General features: G+C 37.4%; 1 protein-coding gene across 4 annotated transcripts; it reads left to right on the top strand.

Moving 5' to 3' along the window:
• The first annotated feature begins 4,905 nt into the window (after positions 1-4,905).
• ProRS-m (prolyl-tRNA synthetase 2-like protein, mitochondrial) lies at positions 4,906-17,392 on the top strand. 4 transcript variants are annotated; one of them, XM_076133404.1, is made up of 10 exons: positions 9,963-10,106; positions 11,077-11,328; positions 11,563-11,643; positions 12,395-12,575; positions 13,615-13,787; positions 14,247-14,365; positions 15,097-15,193; positions 15,430-15,578; positions 15,783-15,931; positions 16,744-16,882. In XM_076133404.1, exons 1-9 carry the CDS (start codon positions 10,014-10,016, stop codon positions 15,898-15,900), a joined length of 1,263 nt encoding a protein of 420 aa, XP_075989519.1. In that variant the 5' UTR covers positions 9,963-10,013; the 3' UTR covers positions 15,901-15,931; positions 16,744-16,882. The 4 variants fall into 4 exon arrangements, with proteins under 4 accessions (XP_075989521.1, XP_075989519.1, XP_075989518.1 ...); XM_076133406.1 differs by lacking the exons at positions 9,963-10,106; positions 15,430-15,578 and adding an exon at positions 4,906-5,101 and having other exon boundaries at positions 16,744-17,392; XM_076133403.1 differs by lacking the exon at positions 15,430-15,578 and having other exon boundaries at positions 16,744-17,392.
• The last annotated feature ends 409 nt before the right edge of the window (positions 17,393-17,801 follow it).

Below are 17,801 nucleotides of genomic sequence, written 5' to 3'. Positions count from 1 at the left end.
AGATCACTTTCAATAATAATACTTGGACGTCTTGAATGATTTCTTAACGTAATATTATGTAAAAAATCTCATCAACGAATTTAATGGAATTTCCCGCCGCGGTTTGATTTGACAGTTGTTCTTTTTTTCTAGTACTCAAACACGTGATAAACAGCCTAATACGAAGAAGGGTCTGAAAAAGTGCTTTTTTGTAATAAACTCCGAGAGTTATCATAGTTCTCTCATCGTAGTTGAAGTGTTCAGTAGAAATAAACCCCAGTACAATGATTCTATGTACGGAGAGTGCCTATGTGTGACAATATCCATATCACACTTGATTTTATTCCATTTAGTTAACGGTCACTCGAGTTAGTATGAACTAACATTTGATTTTGAGAATAGTTGATGAATCTTATTGCGAAAATAGGCATTTAATATAAAATAATTCATTACAAATAAGCTACTTGCAAAAGTCAATAAATTTCAATAATTAATTAATAATTAGTAAACTATTATCGTAATAAGATTCTAGTGACCTGAATTGTAAACTTCAGAAGTAAAAGCATTTAGTTTGAACCAAATAAATAGTCTAGTCACAACAGAAAATTGTTAACCTTATTTTTAATCCTCGATAGTTTATTTAGGTATTTTATTTATTTTCCGATCGCGTTTTAAGACTCCATCTTTTAAAAAAAACAAGCAGAGGAATTGTATTGTCATCAATATTTAATTTTATTATTTTACAGGAGTCTTAAAATGTCGAGAAATAGTTGTTTTTACAAACATGTAAATAATTTAGAGTAAGAATTGTTATTGAACTAATATTGTGTGGCGTATTTTATTCATGTACTGAAGTTATGAGTATAGGGTGATTTAGAAACTTAGGTATGTCTATCTCTTTTCTCGTTTGGATCTTTCGATTTGAAAGTAGATTATCTCCTTTATGACGGGGTTTAATGGACTAAAAAGACGACAAATAAACATAATTTATTAATATGGCAACAAACATGCAGATGTCAAAGCTGTGTTGCCATTTTTTAAACAAAACAGGCATTGATTCACATCATACATCCAATAAAGTATTTCAATGACAAAAATATCGTAGTTTTTATTAAATTTTGTGCCAAAATTTAGTCCACTAACCCCATATAGTATTTGAATCTGGAAAATAACAAAGTGCCCCACGAATTTGTAATGTAAGCTCATTGTTCTATTTACATTTATTAGGCAGTAGTTTGTGACTTGTAATTGATAACAATTGGAGGAATGTATAGATTTTTTACTATATCTTACATTTTGAGACGGTATCGGTATTTAGTGGCCGTCTGTGGTCGTTTTGTTGTGATATTTGTGTAATTTTAATTCAATACTAGGCCCTCCTTTATTACTTAATAAATTTTTGGTCTTCCAAATCTTAGTGTCCTAAAACTAGCGCCAGAAATAACAAAATGTTTAATATAGAACGAAGAAAATATCTAACAGACAGATGAAACAAGTCTTCTTTTTAGAATTTATTAATTAGTAAAATATTTTGATTGTATTAAAAGCTGTTTTGGAATCGGTGAAATATCCTAAACCCGAACTCAGCAAATGTGATTGACTGCGATAGCCAATTCTATATTACTTACTATATTTTAACCAAAATAATAAATAGATAATTAAATACGAGGACAATAAAACTAAAAGGAGATTTCTTTTTTCTTCCTTGGAAAGAAATACATTTGTTTCTAACAATAATTACCTTATGAATTCTGATCTACTAAAATACATACTTTAACAGTTTACAACTGGAAATAACACATTTCTTTTAAACCTGAAAAAAATCTAGCGTAATAAAAATATGACAATACCTAACAACGATTTGACATTTGTCACTTCAAAACGACCACAGCGCCACCTATATTCGTATAGTCATGGTAGTTTTTTAATTATTATTGTGAAGAGGAATAATATTAATGTAATGTAACGAAGAGTTTCTGCTTGTAATATATTTATTCTAATTATTTATCGGCCGCCGGCGCCATGTCGGCTGTCTTGACGCAGTTTCACATTGGACAAAACGTTTAATAAATGGTTTACATTCAGTTTTGTGTTTTTATTACCTAATATATCTTTGATTGTTATACTTGAAGGTGAAACAATCTATACCTAAGTCTTGCTGAAATATGCACCAAAGTGCAGTCTGGTGCCATCTCCGAGCTGAAAATCGGACTGGATCGGATTAACGGTCTTTATAAACACATAAGCAAGTACCTACATGTATAACATAGAATACACATTTAGATAAGTATATAGGTAAGTACTTAGTCTATGCAACACGCAGTTGCAGGTAACCTAGGGCCCACTGGACTGGCCTTGCCTAGGGCTTCTAAAATAGGTGACAGAAACTGTAGCTCGATTCTGTACACTCGATACTAACGTCACGCTATCGAGTACCATACATTGCTATCGAGCTACTCGTTACAAAACTGGCAATGCTCCGGAGAATCGCGAGCTATCGAGTATCGAAAACTTGACATTTGAATTGAATGAGAAAAGAAAAAATGTTTCGTTCTGAAAATTCAAAATCCCGCTACTGGTCATTCAAAGTTAAGGAGACTTTACGTATTACTTAGTTACCTAATTTGCAAGGGCAAACTAGTGAATTATTAGGTATATGAAGTTCAGAGAAGAAAACTTGAGATATCGGCACGGCGTAAGTATGCTCAAAGACTTTTTTTAATAAAAAATCTCAAATTATTTTTGCTATATGAATCTATATGTACTAATATTATAAAGCTGAAGAGTTTGTTTGAAAGCGCTCATCTCAGGAACTACGGGTACGATTTGAAAAATTATTTCAGTGTTAGCTAGCCCACATAACAAGGAAGGCTATATAACATCACGCTACGACTAACAGGAGCAGAGCACCAGTAAAAAATGTTACAAAAACGGGGAAAATTATGACCTATTCTCTCTTTTGAGACGCATGATAAAAAGTCCTTTCGATAACCGAGGGAGATACAGGGTTCTCACTAGGACTGGACTGTAGATTCTATACTTTTTCATCTTCCCATTTACAATTCTTTACACATATTAACAGTACCATCGAAATCTCATTTTTTCATTTCTGCGACTGCGGTTGACATCGTATTTCACAGATGGCAGCACTTCAGTCGGGCGGGAAAATTGTTCAAATGTCAATGTCAGGAGACAAACGGCGGGAAATCGCGTGGAAAATGGCCGCCCTTGTAGAAAAAACACTATACGGTCCGTTGATTTGCAAGTTGCAAATGTGACGGCTAATCCGAGGGTTACGCTGACCGGTCTCAACCCCAACTATGTATATACAAATCTATATATTATTATGTAAAAACGATTCGTCAAATATGTTGCTAAGCGCCAATCTCGAAAGTAATTGAACAGATTTTTTTTTTTTAATATTCCTTGAATTACGAGGATGGTTCTTACGGCAAGAACAAAAAAATATGATTTGACTGTTAGGTGGTGCGATGTTCGCTGGGACAGCTAGTTTAGTATAAAAAGGACTAGTTTATATGACATGAGATTATGCTAGTGTGTTTTTTTTGTTTTGTTTGAATCCGAGTTTTCATCTATCTCTACGCAGAGCTTCGTCAGAATCAGTTTAGCGGTATTGGCAAACAGACTGTCGCAGCTATTTTTTATGTAGGTAAGTATTTTGTATTGAGAAAAGTTTTATACTATCCGATTTTAACTTAATTCAAAAGAAAATAGTTGATTGATGGCGACCGTGGCTCGGAAATTAAAGTCGCCTAACCCTAAGAGCTCGCGGGTTCGATTCCCACGTAAAGTAAGGGCGTGATCGACTTAAATCTATCAATTCAATCTAGATACCTATTTCTGTATCATGCTATTTTCAGTATTTTTTCAGTAATAGTGGCCAACAACACAAGATCCTATAGACTGCAATCCATTTAGGAAAAGTAAATTGCTTGGTAGCAAGCATTAGCAGGCCACAAATAACGCCAAAAACACCAATTTTAACTATTTATTTAACAAAAACATACTTTTCATACCAAACACAGTCTCCCGCCATCATAAAAATATGTGGTCTCACACAAATTACCCAAATTAATGCACAAAAATTCCTTTTATTGTCATCAAAAAGCTGTAATTAAAAACAGACCGTACCCTCTGCAATATAAAACGTACCTGTTGTTCTCTATGGGTATATGTCAAACGCGCGGTATTAAATTCGCGCCAAATAAGAGGAGTTTCGTAATCTGTGGACACTGCGTTCGGGAGTATTTCCACTGTTTGGTAAAAATATATTTTAAACCATTATCTTTTCATCCAAATATAATAATATATTGTAAGCGACTCTAATCATTAGACTCGAAGATCTCAATCGGAACATGTTCGGTGGTATGAGACTGGAAGCTTGTCAAATCAAATCAAATCAAATCAAATCATTTATTGGTGTGATTTTGGGTACTTGTGAGGCAAAAATAAAATAGATAGGCGTTAAGTTACTGGGGCTGCATGATAGCAAGTTGATACCATTTTTTTTAAATAGGGACGTTAACATTAACCTTTACTGGAACTTATAGGTCCTGTAGTCGCTATCTAGTTTACGAGCTACCTACTGAATTTACCACACCCAGGCACTCAAAATAACAATTCTAGCATTCTTGGTGGCTTATAGTTATTATTATCACAAGCTTAACTATAAGTGACTATAACTAAGAAGAACAATCATGCACAATGTACCTAATCCAAGCCACAAAAATTTATTTTTATAAAATTACGAGTAAAAAATGGATAAAAATTCCCGTCTCCCGTCATTTAACGAAAACACCCCTCCTACATGCTCGGGGACATTAAAAATGTATTTAAAAAAACTTGTCGTTGGCTCACCGCGCAATTACGCGCGTGCATTGTTTAGAAAAAGTAAAAACAAATATGGAAGCATGACCGGTTTGCAAATGGCGCGCTAATGGTATTTAGAATATTTTGAGGAATATTTCGTTTTATGTGCGGTATTTTTATTTGAGGTTGCTGTGTTGTGATTTAATGTCGATTTAGAAGCTGACATTCCTGTGTGCATACGTTAAAAGGATGGCAGAGCATCAAATAGAATATGATAGATAATGAAGACTAGGTACGTACCTACTTTTGTAGATAAAGTTTAGTTTAAATACTCTTTGCAACTTTAATCAACGTTATAGACGTCAGGTTTGTTACTAGCATATTCGGTTCGCCATTCATCGGCCTATTCGGGCGTCAACAGAATATGTGTCTGTATATGAACCCGATCGACACAAGCCGAACAAGTGAGTCGAGTCGGTTTTGTTGTTCGATTAATATTGCCGAACCGAATATGTGTGTAGTTATAGTAACCCAAAAATAGTGGATTTGAACCTTCGCGTTGATACGTAGCTTGTTTATAATCAGTAGTTAGATTCATAATCACTCATAGTCAATCCAATATTAATAAAAATAATTTCCATATATTCTATTACTCGTTGTTTCGACGTAAGTTACACAGGCCGTGGTTTAAACCGACATTTTTAGTGCCCCGTGAATGTACCAACTACCTACATTATTTATGACTTATTTTACTTTTTACATAGCCAGTTGCGCTTACCGGTCGGTAAACGATCTGTGGGTTAAGCAAACCTTGGCGCGATCATTCGACAGATGTCTCCGTGCTTCGGAGGGCACGTAAAAAGTCGGTTCCGGGATTTGTCAATTAGGATAACAGTCGTTAAGCCACGTCAAAGGCCTTCGAGCTTGAACAACTTTGACACTAGGTTGACCACTAACGATTAGAAGAAGACTTTTTACATCGGTGTTTATCCGACTAAGTATAATACAAAAGGTACCTAAACGTTTCAAAACAGGTACAATATCTGTAACTAACAGTCCCTCGCAAATCGTTTTATTCGTCAGCGGGGCAACATGGCCGCGCAACAAATGACGCATGAACGTTGATAATCCGCCCCGACGCCTCGCTGATTTATAGACTGCAAACCATTTACACTATTTACATTTTACCTTAGATTAATAACGGCATGTAACTTGTAACTATGTAAGTAACCGCTAAACCTGACTTTTTAGTGACATTTGTGTAATAAAGGATAATTTATCTATACTAATATAATAAAGCTGAAGAGTTTGTTTGTTTGTTTGAACGCGCTAATCTCAGGAACTACTGGTCCGATTTGAAAAATTCTTTCAGTGTTAGACAGCCTATTTATCGAGGAAGGCTATAGGCTATATAACATCACGCTACGGTCATTAGGAGCGGAGTAGCAACGAAAAATGTTACAAAAACGAGGAAAATTTTGACCCATTCTCTTAGGTGACGCAAGCGAAGTTGCGCGGGTCAGCTATTTCTTCATAAAACTATTAGTAAATTCATGAAGGAACGTGTAATTTTTACTTTACCCCTATACTTTGGCTGTTTGATAAAGAAAGGCCGTTAGCTTTGAATATGATAAGAGAAGTTTATAAGAACTAGCGGATTGGCCCGACGTTGCCCGGGTGAAGTACAATTTTATCCCGTTGATTCTATTCCCGTGGAAATTTTGATCCCATCGATCCCATACAAACCTAGTACTAATTATTTCAAACATATTGCAGAAGAATTATTGTATAACATACATTTCGGTGATTTATTTTTATTCATAAAGATACATGTATAATACTAATTTTAATGTCAATCCTATTACTCGTACTTTGTGATTATGTTTGTAATTAGTTCGAACAAAAAGTGCCTACCTAAAGGATTTTAATGAAATTCGTTGAAAAATATTTAAATAAATAAATAAATATCATTGGACAACTCACACACGGTCATTTGATTCCAAACTAAGCAGAGCTTGTACTATGGTAACCAAATAACTGATAAACATACTTATATACTTCTAAATACATACTTATATAGATAAATTGACATCCAGGCTCAGAACAAATACTCGTGCTCATCACACAAAGATTTGTCCCGGGTGGGATTCGAACCCACCACACGCGGCGCTACGGTTGTTGCGGCGAGGTGACCGCTTAAACCACTGCGCCAAACGTGCAGTTATTTTAATCGTAACTTCATATAGACTTTAATCGTCAAATAGTATTTTCAAAATTTTCTGCGCAAATAACTTAAGCTTTTCAACTTAGTTTTTGAAACGAGCTACTAATCTATGTACACCTTAGATACTTAGCTATGTTAATCCAAGCTCCGGGCTGCTAGGGGCAGGTGTCCGAGCTACTCTGCTGATCCTCTCGTCACATTTATCATGCCGTGAAGGATGGCCTCACGGAGATTATGATGTAGTTGATGTAGATTAATTACAAGATACTCTGCTCATTTATAAGAAAAAATAATTATTTATACTTATCTATACTTAATATTATAAATACTTATAATATTATAAAGCTGAAGAGTTTGTTTGTTTGTTTGTTTGAACGCGCTAATCTCAGGAACTACGGGTCCGATTTGAAAAATTATTTCGGTGCTAGATAGCCCATTTATCGAGGAAGGCTATAGGCTATAAATCAACACGCTACGGCCAATAGGAGCAGAGCAGCAGTAAAAAATGTCACAAAAACAGGGAACATTTTGACCCATTCTCTCTTATGTGATGCAAGCGAAGTTGCGCGGGTCAGCTAGTATTTTCTAACCCTGGTTTCTGAGGTACATTAAGCGGTAGTTTATCTATTCAATAGCTTTTAAGCTGATATAAACATAACAGTTTAAATAGATAAACCGGGTGTTAGTTATCGTTACCTATCGGCAGCGTATCCAACTGCTGATGACGAAGCCTCGGGTACGATTCCTAGGTCGGGTAAAGTGCTATTAGTCAGTAGCAATTTATATTACAATGTTTCTAAATAGTAGCCCTGAGTTTGGTAACGTTCCCGGTATAATTATGGCAACAACCAATACGCGATCACCCATCTCTAGAATGACCGCGTGAACGGTTGCTTAACCCACAGATCGTTTACCGACCGTTGAGCGCGACTGGCTATGAGCGCCTCCTATATTTCCTAACACCCCAGTACATTTTAGATCACCTCGCGTGATCGGTTAAATGGCTAATGAAATGATTCGCTATCACTCGGGCACTGATCGTTTAACCTCGCCTCTTGCACTGCCGGAGATCAGCTGGCTTGCTGAAGGAAGGTAGTGGCTTGCGTGCAAAAACGAGAGCGAGGGCGGGATTGAAGGTAATAGCTTAGGTAAGTTATGTATCAAATTGAAAATATCCTTTATTTCGTGAAAAGTATTATTTTTAACCCGATACTGTCATATTGCTGGGCAAGGGTTTCTTCCTGAACGAGGGAGGGAAGGCCTTGAGTCCACCATGCTGGTTTAGTCCGGGTAAGGGACTTCGCATGTCCTCCTATTAAACGTTTAGGGACGCAAGGTTTCAGCACGATGTTTTCCTTCGCCATTAGAACAAATCTATGTATCTTATTTATCGTATGGTTAGTGGTCGACCTATGGTCAAAGTTGTTCGTAGGCCGTCGACATGGTTTAGCGACTGTTAACTTAATTGACAACAACCGGGACCTATGAAGCATGTTGAGGCTCAGCTTTATACACACCCATCTGTAGAGTGTCCGCGCTATGGCTGCTTAACCCATTGCTTGTATAGGCGTATACCAACCAGTGCTGATCAACTTTAAGCGCCTCAAGCGAATAAAAGATGTTGGCAGGCGCACTGGTTAATGTGGTCACCATTGCGTCGGGAGGTCGTGGGTTCAATTCCCACACGGATAATTATTTGTGCGATCCACAAATACTTATGTAGTTGTTTCGGATCTGATTGTACTTTGTGTCCGTTGTTTGTATGTTTGTGAAAGTCCCTACGACACAAGAAAATTCTTTCTCCGGTTTTTAAGGTACATTTAGCGGTAGTTTATCTATGTAATAGCGTTTAAACTCATTCAAAAAACGCTATTGAATAGATAAACTACCGCTAAATGTACTCAGAAACCGGGGGTTAGTGCTGGTTACTTTACTAAAACTAAATTATCAAAAAATCGCTTCGCTTGCAACAATACTCACATCCCTCCAGTTATCATGTTCACAGGTCATTTACTCCACCATTTTGCGGCGCGAACGCTAATGGAAAACGCGCGGGAAACTCCATTTTGTTTTCAATTATGACATTTTATGAAGCCGTCAGTGATGATTTGACAGTTTTGTGTGGCCAGTGTTATCTTGTTAATGATTTATTAGACTTCATGTGGGAACATTATTACCCCTTTTTTGGTTAGGTGAAAGTAATGGTGAATTAACTTCTTAATTTATGGTTTATTTCACCCTCTGTAAGTGGTTTTTATCTCACTGTTTAGTTATATCGAAGGATTTTAGTGTGGTCGAATTCGTTTCTAGTTTTCTGCGTATACCGTGGATCCAAAATGTTACAAAGGTAGAGAGATTTACTTACATAATAGGTACTATGTACATTTAAAACATAACTTACCAGTAACTTTTAAACTCTCGCGTTGCATGTAAAATGTCTAATAGAATACAGGAATTAACGCGAACACGCATTTTACCTTACTTACCAGTACCTACACCTATACATATAATATACATTAACATGTAAAGTAACGCTAGTTTTATCCGAAGGTCTACCTAGTCAGATATGTGGGACGTTTCATCATGTAAGTAATTTACATGTACATAAAGAGTAGCCTATTAGACTACAAAATGTCAAAATGTAAATGAATGTGTGAGAATCGAACCCACTATAAAGCCTTTTTACTAGATAGAATGCAACAGAAAAAAAATACGTTTTACAACTGGTCTTGAATCTAAATTACTTTTTTAAACTTAAAATAGTGTTAACTAAGTATCTGTTAATATTATTATCGGAACTTTTTGTCGAACCTATTGTAGTACAATTTTCATACATAAGTTTCTTTCTTTAACTATCAACTTAAAGCAATAACGAAACGCAAATCGAGTTGAGATGACATTAATGACATTTAATTCAGCTGATCTTATAACCTACAAATCGGCGGGCGTAAACAACAAAAAATAAACAAATTTAATTAAAATGCGATATTTATCGCGTATATTTCAGCCTGTTATTACTATACCAAAGAATGCTAAGATTAAAAACACTGAAATTACTTGTAAAAGTCAGAAGGTAAGTCTGTTTTTACGTTTAGTAATTTTCTTATACATTTTTCACTGTTTCTTACTATTTTCTGAGTAAATACTGCGTTGATACGCTACAGCGATACATAATTAACTTGTTTCTAATCGTAATGTCCAGAAAATGTGCTTATGCTACTGAAAAATTCACATTTTTACGACCGGTATCATAACAACGAAAATTATACTTTACTTACTAAATTATATACAAAAATTACTCAATTTAGTACAGAAATACTTATTCTACCACTATATCTACAATATACGTATCTATTATATCCAAAAAAACACAAAATTTTAATCAAAACTACCCACAATGTTACTAGATTTTGTTGAACAAATAATCTATACTAATATTATAAAGCTGAAGAGTTTGTTTGTTTGTTTGATTGTTTGTTTGTTTGTTTGTTTGTTTGTTTGTTTGAACGCGCTAATCTCAGGAACTACTGGTCCGATTTGAAAAATTCTTTCAGTGTTAGATAGCCCATTTATCGAGGAAGGCTATAGGCTATATAACATCACGCTACGGTCATTAGGAGCGGAGTAGCAACGAAAAATGTTACAAAAACGGGGAAAATTTTGACCCATTCTCTTAGGTGACGCAAGCGAAGTTGCGCGGGTCAGCTAGTTACATTATATAAACTGGAGGCCTAAAATACAGGCCATGGCTTAGTTTAGACTCCAGATCTCCCACAAATTACAAATGTAACAAAAAAAAAGGACTAGGAAAATCGACCATTATGTACCATGTTATGTAATTTGTGGAGATAAATAAATCATTATTATTATTATATTATTCGCAACATTCAAAATAAGGTCAATCTTCTTACAAATAAGAAAATAAAACAAAATAGCGCCTTGGTAAACACTGTAAGCTTGTACTGTTTAATGAAATAAAATAAATAAATTTACAATCCACAAATGAAACGAACCAATAATAATCTCTATTCCTATCCTTTCAGTTACTTCTAGAATGTGGTTTAATCCGTCCCACGAGCTCCGGTCTCTTCTCCATCATGCCCCTCGCTCGCCGTTCTCTCGACAAGCTAGAAGCCCACATACGAACATGTCTAGAAAGTGTCGGAGCTCAGAGAATGTCTCTACCTTGTCTCACAGCGTCTTCATTGTGGGAGAAGACGGGCAGGCTGGGAGATATTGGACCTGAGTTGATGAAGTTCGAGGATAGGCATGGGAAGAAGTATTTGTTGGCTCCCGTGAGTGTGTTAAAAAATTATTATGTACAAAAAAACTATGTTTTACAGCTATAGCATGTATAAAGTTTATTCACAATGCTTTCCTTCACAATTTTAACATGTGATAAGTACTTCCAATGTGGTATTTAAGGCAAGACTGTATGTACTGTGTAGAGGACTTGATACTAGTTCCTACACATATTTATATAATAGTTTGTATGAAGGTATTTTTAATTAATATGTATGTCATTTCAGACTCATGAAGAAGCCCTAGCTGATCTATTGGCAGATGTTGGACCTCTCTCTTATAAACAACTACCTTTATTGTTATATCAAGTAAGTTAAATCAAATTTAGAAATTATGATAGACAGATTGACTGCCACTGTGGTACTGAATAGGACTGGTGATCATGAGGTCTTGAGTTTGAATCCCTCATGGATCCTGCATCTGCCTGATCCCGCAAGGATCAAAGTGGTTATGGTATTTATAATAATAGTAACTTAGATTTTGGTAATGTGTGGTATATGGCTATTTTTAAGTATGTGTTATCAGTTGTCTAGTTATAGTACAAGCTCTACTTAGTTTGTAATCAGATGACCAGGTGAAGAAAGATATTTTATGTGTCAATAAATGATACCAATATTTACTTCGTCAAATATAATGCTTGCCGATTTTGTCTTCGGTGCCAGTTTCATTGACACTAGCCAACTGAATAGAACTTAGATTATTTACGATTTAAGAGCCTTAATTTCCTAACACTGGGCACCACTGAGTAATTTGAAGCAGAATTATTCAGTAACAACTTTTTTTCATACCTCGAAATTCTTTTGTCAGTCATACAAATATTTGCTTTGTCGAATATAGAGATAAGCCCATTACTGTCCCACTGCTGGGCAAGGGTCTCCCGTAATGAGGGAGGGTCAGGCCTTGAGTCCACACTGACCAAGTGCGGTATGGTTAATTATACTCTTTAAAATATAGCTTGATTAGAATGACAGATGTCAAATTGTTTTGACTAGGGTTGTAGGAGTATTGATCAAAATCATTATATATTATCATTATAGTATTATACTATGTACATTTCAGATAAGTAACAAGTACCGCGACGAACACCGTCCTAAGCACGGCTTGCTCCGTTCCCGCGAGTTCGTCATGTGTGACGTGTACGGCGCGCACTCGCACGTGCACGACGCCGCACACGTGTACCAGCGAGTGAGCACGTGCTACAATCAGCTGTTTACTAGACTTGGACTTAATGTACATAGAGGTAAGTCTTTATAAGCCTTACTTCCAACTATGTTGTAGTCAGCTTCCAGTCTCACCGGATGCAGCTGAATACCAGTATTGTACATGCAGCGACTGTCTATCGGACCTCCACAACACAGTTACCTGGGTTATAACACGATACTAAGTAACACTGTGCGTCAGACTTACAAGCTTCTGGCTACTGGTAACAGTCAAAGATCTTTGAAAATGACAGCCCGGTACAATTTAACGTGTCTTCTGAAACACGGAGGAACTCGATCGAGTTTTATTATATTGTGTGACGTGTACGGCGCGCACGCGCACGTGTGTGACGCCGCACACGTGTACCAGCGAGTGAGCACGTGTTATAGTGACCTGTTTACTAGACTAGGAGTCAATGTACATAGAGGTGAGTGTCTTTATAATAAACTAGAGGCCGCCCGCGACTTTATCCACGTGTAAATCCAGATCCCTCGGGAACTCCGGGATAAAAAGCCTATGTGTTATTCTGGGTCTTCAACTACCTATGTACAAAATTTCATCGTAATCGATTCAGTAGTATTTGCGTGAAAGAATAACAAACATCCATACATACTCGTACATGCATTCTCACAAACTTTCGCATTAATAATATGAGTACGATTAGTAGTTTATATTGTAGATAAGTAGCTCGTGGCTTAGTTAACAACAGCCGCGCGGATCAATCTCTGAGGTTAAGCAACGCTTGCCGAGGTTGATCTGTGGATGGGTGACCATCTTATACATATCGAGTTCCTCCGTGTTTCGGAACACACGTTAAATTGTGTGTCCCGGCTGTCATTTTCGAAGATCTTTGACAATCGTTAACAGTAGTCAGAAGCTTGAAAGTCTGACAAGCATTCTTACTTAGTATCGTGTTATAACCCAGGTAACTGTGTTGTGGAGGTCCGATAGACAGTCGCTGCATGTACAATACTGGTGTTCAGCTGCATCCGGGGAGACTGGAAACCTCCAACATAGTTGGAAAGGTCTAGCCTTTCTTGAATGAAGAATTTTTCTGATGAAAATGTTTCGGTCCACAGTGGCTGCTCCATCAGGCGACATGGGAGGGTCCGTGTCTCATGAGTGGCAGCTCCCAGCTTCCGCGGGGGAGGACACTCTGAGTGTATGCCCTCAGTGCCAGCACTCTGCCCTGGAGCCTAGCGACACTTGTGCTCAGTGTGGAGGGAGTACCACTGTGGTTAATAGTATTGAAGTAAGTTTAAACATTTAAACATAAAAAATATTTTTTTAAGTTTATTTCAGGTTGCAATCACCCGGGACTAATATTAGTGTGATGAGCACGAGTATCTGTTCTGAGCTTGTTCATGTAGCTATATAAGTATGTATTTACAAGTATATAAGTATGTGTTATCAGTTATTTACAGTACAAGCTCTGCTTAATTGGTAATAAGGGCTTTAACATGGCTTAACTACTGTTATCTTAGTAGACAACAGCCGAGACCGACTTTTTACGTGCCCTCCAAAGCACGGAGACGCCCAGCTCAAATACCACTATGCGGTCACCCATCTATGGAATGACCGCGCCAAGGTTTGCTTAACCCACAGATCGTTTACCGACCGGTGAGCGCAACTGGCTATGAGCGCCTCACCGGCGCTATGTATGGATATGTATGTTAATATGTATGTTTGTATGTATGTTTGTATGTTACAGGTGGGGCACACATTCATCCTGGGCACTAAGTACAGTGAACCACTAGACGCTCACTACACACCGAGCTCTGGTCCCACACAGCCTATTGTCATGTCCTGCTATGGCATTGGGATTACTAGGTAAATATATTATTTATTATAGTACTAGAAAAACCGCGCAACTCCGCTCCGTTCGGAAAAATACTTCAACCCATGTGCTTATTTATTTTAAACTAAAATCGTAACTATGAAATTTCATCCTTCTAGCACCGAAAATGACGAACTTCCATAAAAACTCTTATCCCATATTTTACCCCGTTAGGGGTGGATTACAAAAAAATCCTTACTTAGTGGGTGCACTGGGTGCCTAGGTGCCTAGGTGCCTACATCACAAAAGGGAGGCTTGGTCCAAATTTTATGTTTCTAACTTTTATAGTTGGTTAGTTAATCAGTCAGTCAGTCAAGACAATTTTATACGTAAAATGGTCACCCTTAGCGACTCCTGTTGTCATTTTCGAAGATCTTTGTCAGTCGTTAACAGTAGTCAGAAGCTTGTAAGTGTGACGCACAGTGTTACTTAGTATCGTGTTATAACCCAGGTAACTGTGTTGTGGAGGTCCGATAGACAGTCGCTGCATGTACAATACTGGTATTCAGCTGCATCCGGTGAGACTGGAAGCCGACTACAACATATGTAGTTGGAAGAAAGACTAGACTGATTCTAGCCTTTCTTCCAATTTAGTTCTTGAGATTAGCGTTAGTAGTGTAGCGTTCAAACAAACGAACAGTGTCAGTTTAAATTTTATTTAGTATAGATATCTTGTCAATTTCAATTAACGCTTGTATTAAAATCTATAATTAATATATTTCAGATTACTAGCGGCGTCGTTAGAAGCGTTGTCCAGTGAGAAGAGCTTGCGGTGGCCCAAACTGATAGCACCTTACACCGTGTGTATTATAGGACCTAAAGTAAGTATGCCCAGTGTTGGGCAAGCGTGGACTTGTATTGTTAACTTAAGTTAGGACTTTTAGGTTCAAGCCCAGTGTTGGGCAAACGTGGGTAAACATATTAACTAAGTTTAAGAGTTGTTTGTATAAGCTCACTGCTGGGCAAAAGTGGGCGTGTATTATGAAATTAAGTTAGGACTTGTTTGTATGTAGGCAAACGGGCTTGTATTATTAAGTTAGGTTTTTTTTTGTTTAAGGCCACTGCTGGACAAACGTGGGCAAGCATTATTAACAATAGTAAGAGTATATATTTACTGTCCTGCTGCTGGGCAAACGTGGGCGACGGCCTCCGAAGCACAGTGGTTAAGGTGGTCACCACGCCGCAACAACCGCAGCGCCGCGTGTGGTGGGTTCGAATCCCAACCGGGACAGATCTTTGTGTGATGAGCACGAGTATCTGTTCTGAGCTTGTTAATGTAGCTATATAAGTATGTATTTACAAGTATATAAGTATGTTTATCAGTTATTTACAGTACAAGCTCTGCTTAGTTTGGAATCAGATGACCGTGTGTGAGTTGTACAATGATATTTATTTTTTTGTTTTTCTTAGGAAGGCTCAAAAGAATGGCAGTCCCACGGCTGGGAATCGATCTGTGGGCTGCACGATGACATCGCTAGCGCCACTGCGCATAAAGGAGATATTATTATTGACGATAGACATAATATGACTATTGGAAAACGACTAATGATGGCTGACAGGTAACTATAATTCATACTTGCTTACTTGTAAAACTGCTAGAACGAAATGGATGGAATTTGTCATTTTGTGTAGTCTATCTATCGTATGGTTAGTGGTCAACCTAGTGTCAAAGTGATTCAATCCTCCACAACACAGTTACCTGGGTTATAACACGATACTAAGTAACACTGTGCGTCAGACTTTCAAGCTTCTGACTACTGTTAACTGTCAAAGGTCTTTGAAAATGACAGCCGGGTACAATTTAACGTGCCTCCCGGAACACGGAGAAACTCGATATGTGGGAGATAGTCTCCCATCCACAGAACAACCTCGGCAAGCGTAGCTTAACCTCAGAGATAGATCCTGTTGTTAATTCAATACAGTGTCCAGGAGTTTGTTGGCAGCTCTTCTCATTGGCGCTATCTTCCGAACTGGCGGTAAATTCACTCTCTGTATCATTGACTATCATAAGTGCCAGCATTTGACCTATATGAATAAATGATTTGATTTTGATTTAAGCCACGAGCTCTACAACTGTGCTTTAAATTTAAATTTAGATAGCTGACCCGCGCAACTTCGCTTGCGTCACATAAGATAGAATGGGTCAACATTTTCCCCGTTTTTGTAACATTTTTTATTGCTACTCTGCTCCTATTTGTCGTAGCGTGATGATATGTAGCCTAAAGCCTTCCTCGATAAATGGGCTATCTAACACTGAAAGAATTTTTCAAATCGCACCAGTAGTTCCTGAGATTAGCGCGTTCAAACAAACAAACTCTTCAGCTTTATAATATTAGTATAGATTAGTATAGATATAATAATTTCATTTCAGAATGGGCTACCCGTACATCATAGTGTGCGGCCGGTCCACACAAGAATCACCCCCTCAATACGAAGTGTACACATCTGGCGACCCCTCCACCACGAGCGTGATGATGTTGACTAAAGAACAACTAATACAATACATAAATACACACAAACATGAAGAAATAACTAATATAAAGACTACTAGTGCCATCTAGTTATGAACTATGAGAACTACACTTTTTGTATTTACTGCCATCTACCGGTAATTAGTTGCAACAGCAATGGTACTGTTTAACTATGGCCAGTTGTTACTGTTATGTCTGCCTCTCTGGCGCAGTGGTTTAGGTCGCCACGCCGATACCACTGCGTCGGTAGGTCGTGGGTTCGATTCCCACACGGAGCAATTATTTGTGCGATCCACAAATAATTGTTTCGGGTCTAGTTGTGCTTTGTGTCCGTTGTTTGTATGATTGTAAAAGTCCCCGCGACACAAGAGCAATTCTTAGTGCGGGAGTTGTCTTTACAAATAGAACAGTTATTAAATAGTAGTGTATTTATGTGAATTAACGCCATCTAGTGATGAAAGGCAACTCTTTCTTTCTTCTAATGGTCGTTATGTTATGATTAAGATATTTGTTTAATGTGTAAGTAATTAAAGAAATACAACGTGTTAACTGTAGTTTTATTTAACAAAAAAATATTTGGCTCTTCAAATAGTTTGTAAAATGTGCTATGACTATGACTGACTATGCCTCTTAGTAGTTTTTCTTCACTTGAAGACGTCTCTTGGTAGTTTTTCATCACATCATTATGTCTCTTGGTAGTTTTTCCTCCCTTGAAGACGGTGTCTTGGTAGTTTTTCCTCACCTGAAGACGTCTCTTGGTGGTTATTCCTCCCTTGAAGACGTGTCTTGGTAGTTTTTCCTCAATTGAAGTCGTCTCTTGGTAGATTTTCCTCCCTTGAAGACGTCTTATGGTATTTTTTCCTCACTTGAAGACGTGTCTTGGTAGTTTTTCCTCACTTGAAGACGACCTCATGGTAGTTTTTCCTCACTTGAAGACGTCTCTTGGTAGTTTTTCCTC

The sequence above is a fragment of the Anticarsia gemmatalis genome, chromosome 29 (assembly GCF_050436995.1).
Source record: "Anticarsia gemmatalis isolate Benzon Research Colony breed Stoneville strain chromosome 29, ilAntGemm2 primary, whole genome shotgun sequence".
NCBI classification, from domain to species: domain Eukaryota; kingdom Metazoa; phylum Arthropoda; class Insecta; order Lepidoptera; family Erebidae; genus Anticarsia; species Anticarsia gemmatalis.
Note: the sequence above shows the minus strand (reverse complement) of the source record. Positions and strands in the feature narration are given on the sequence as shown.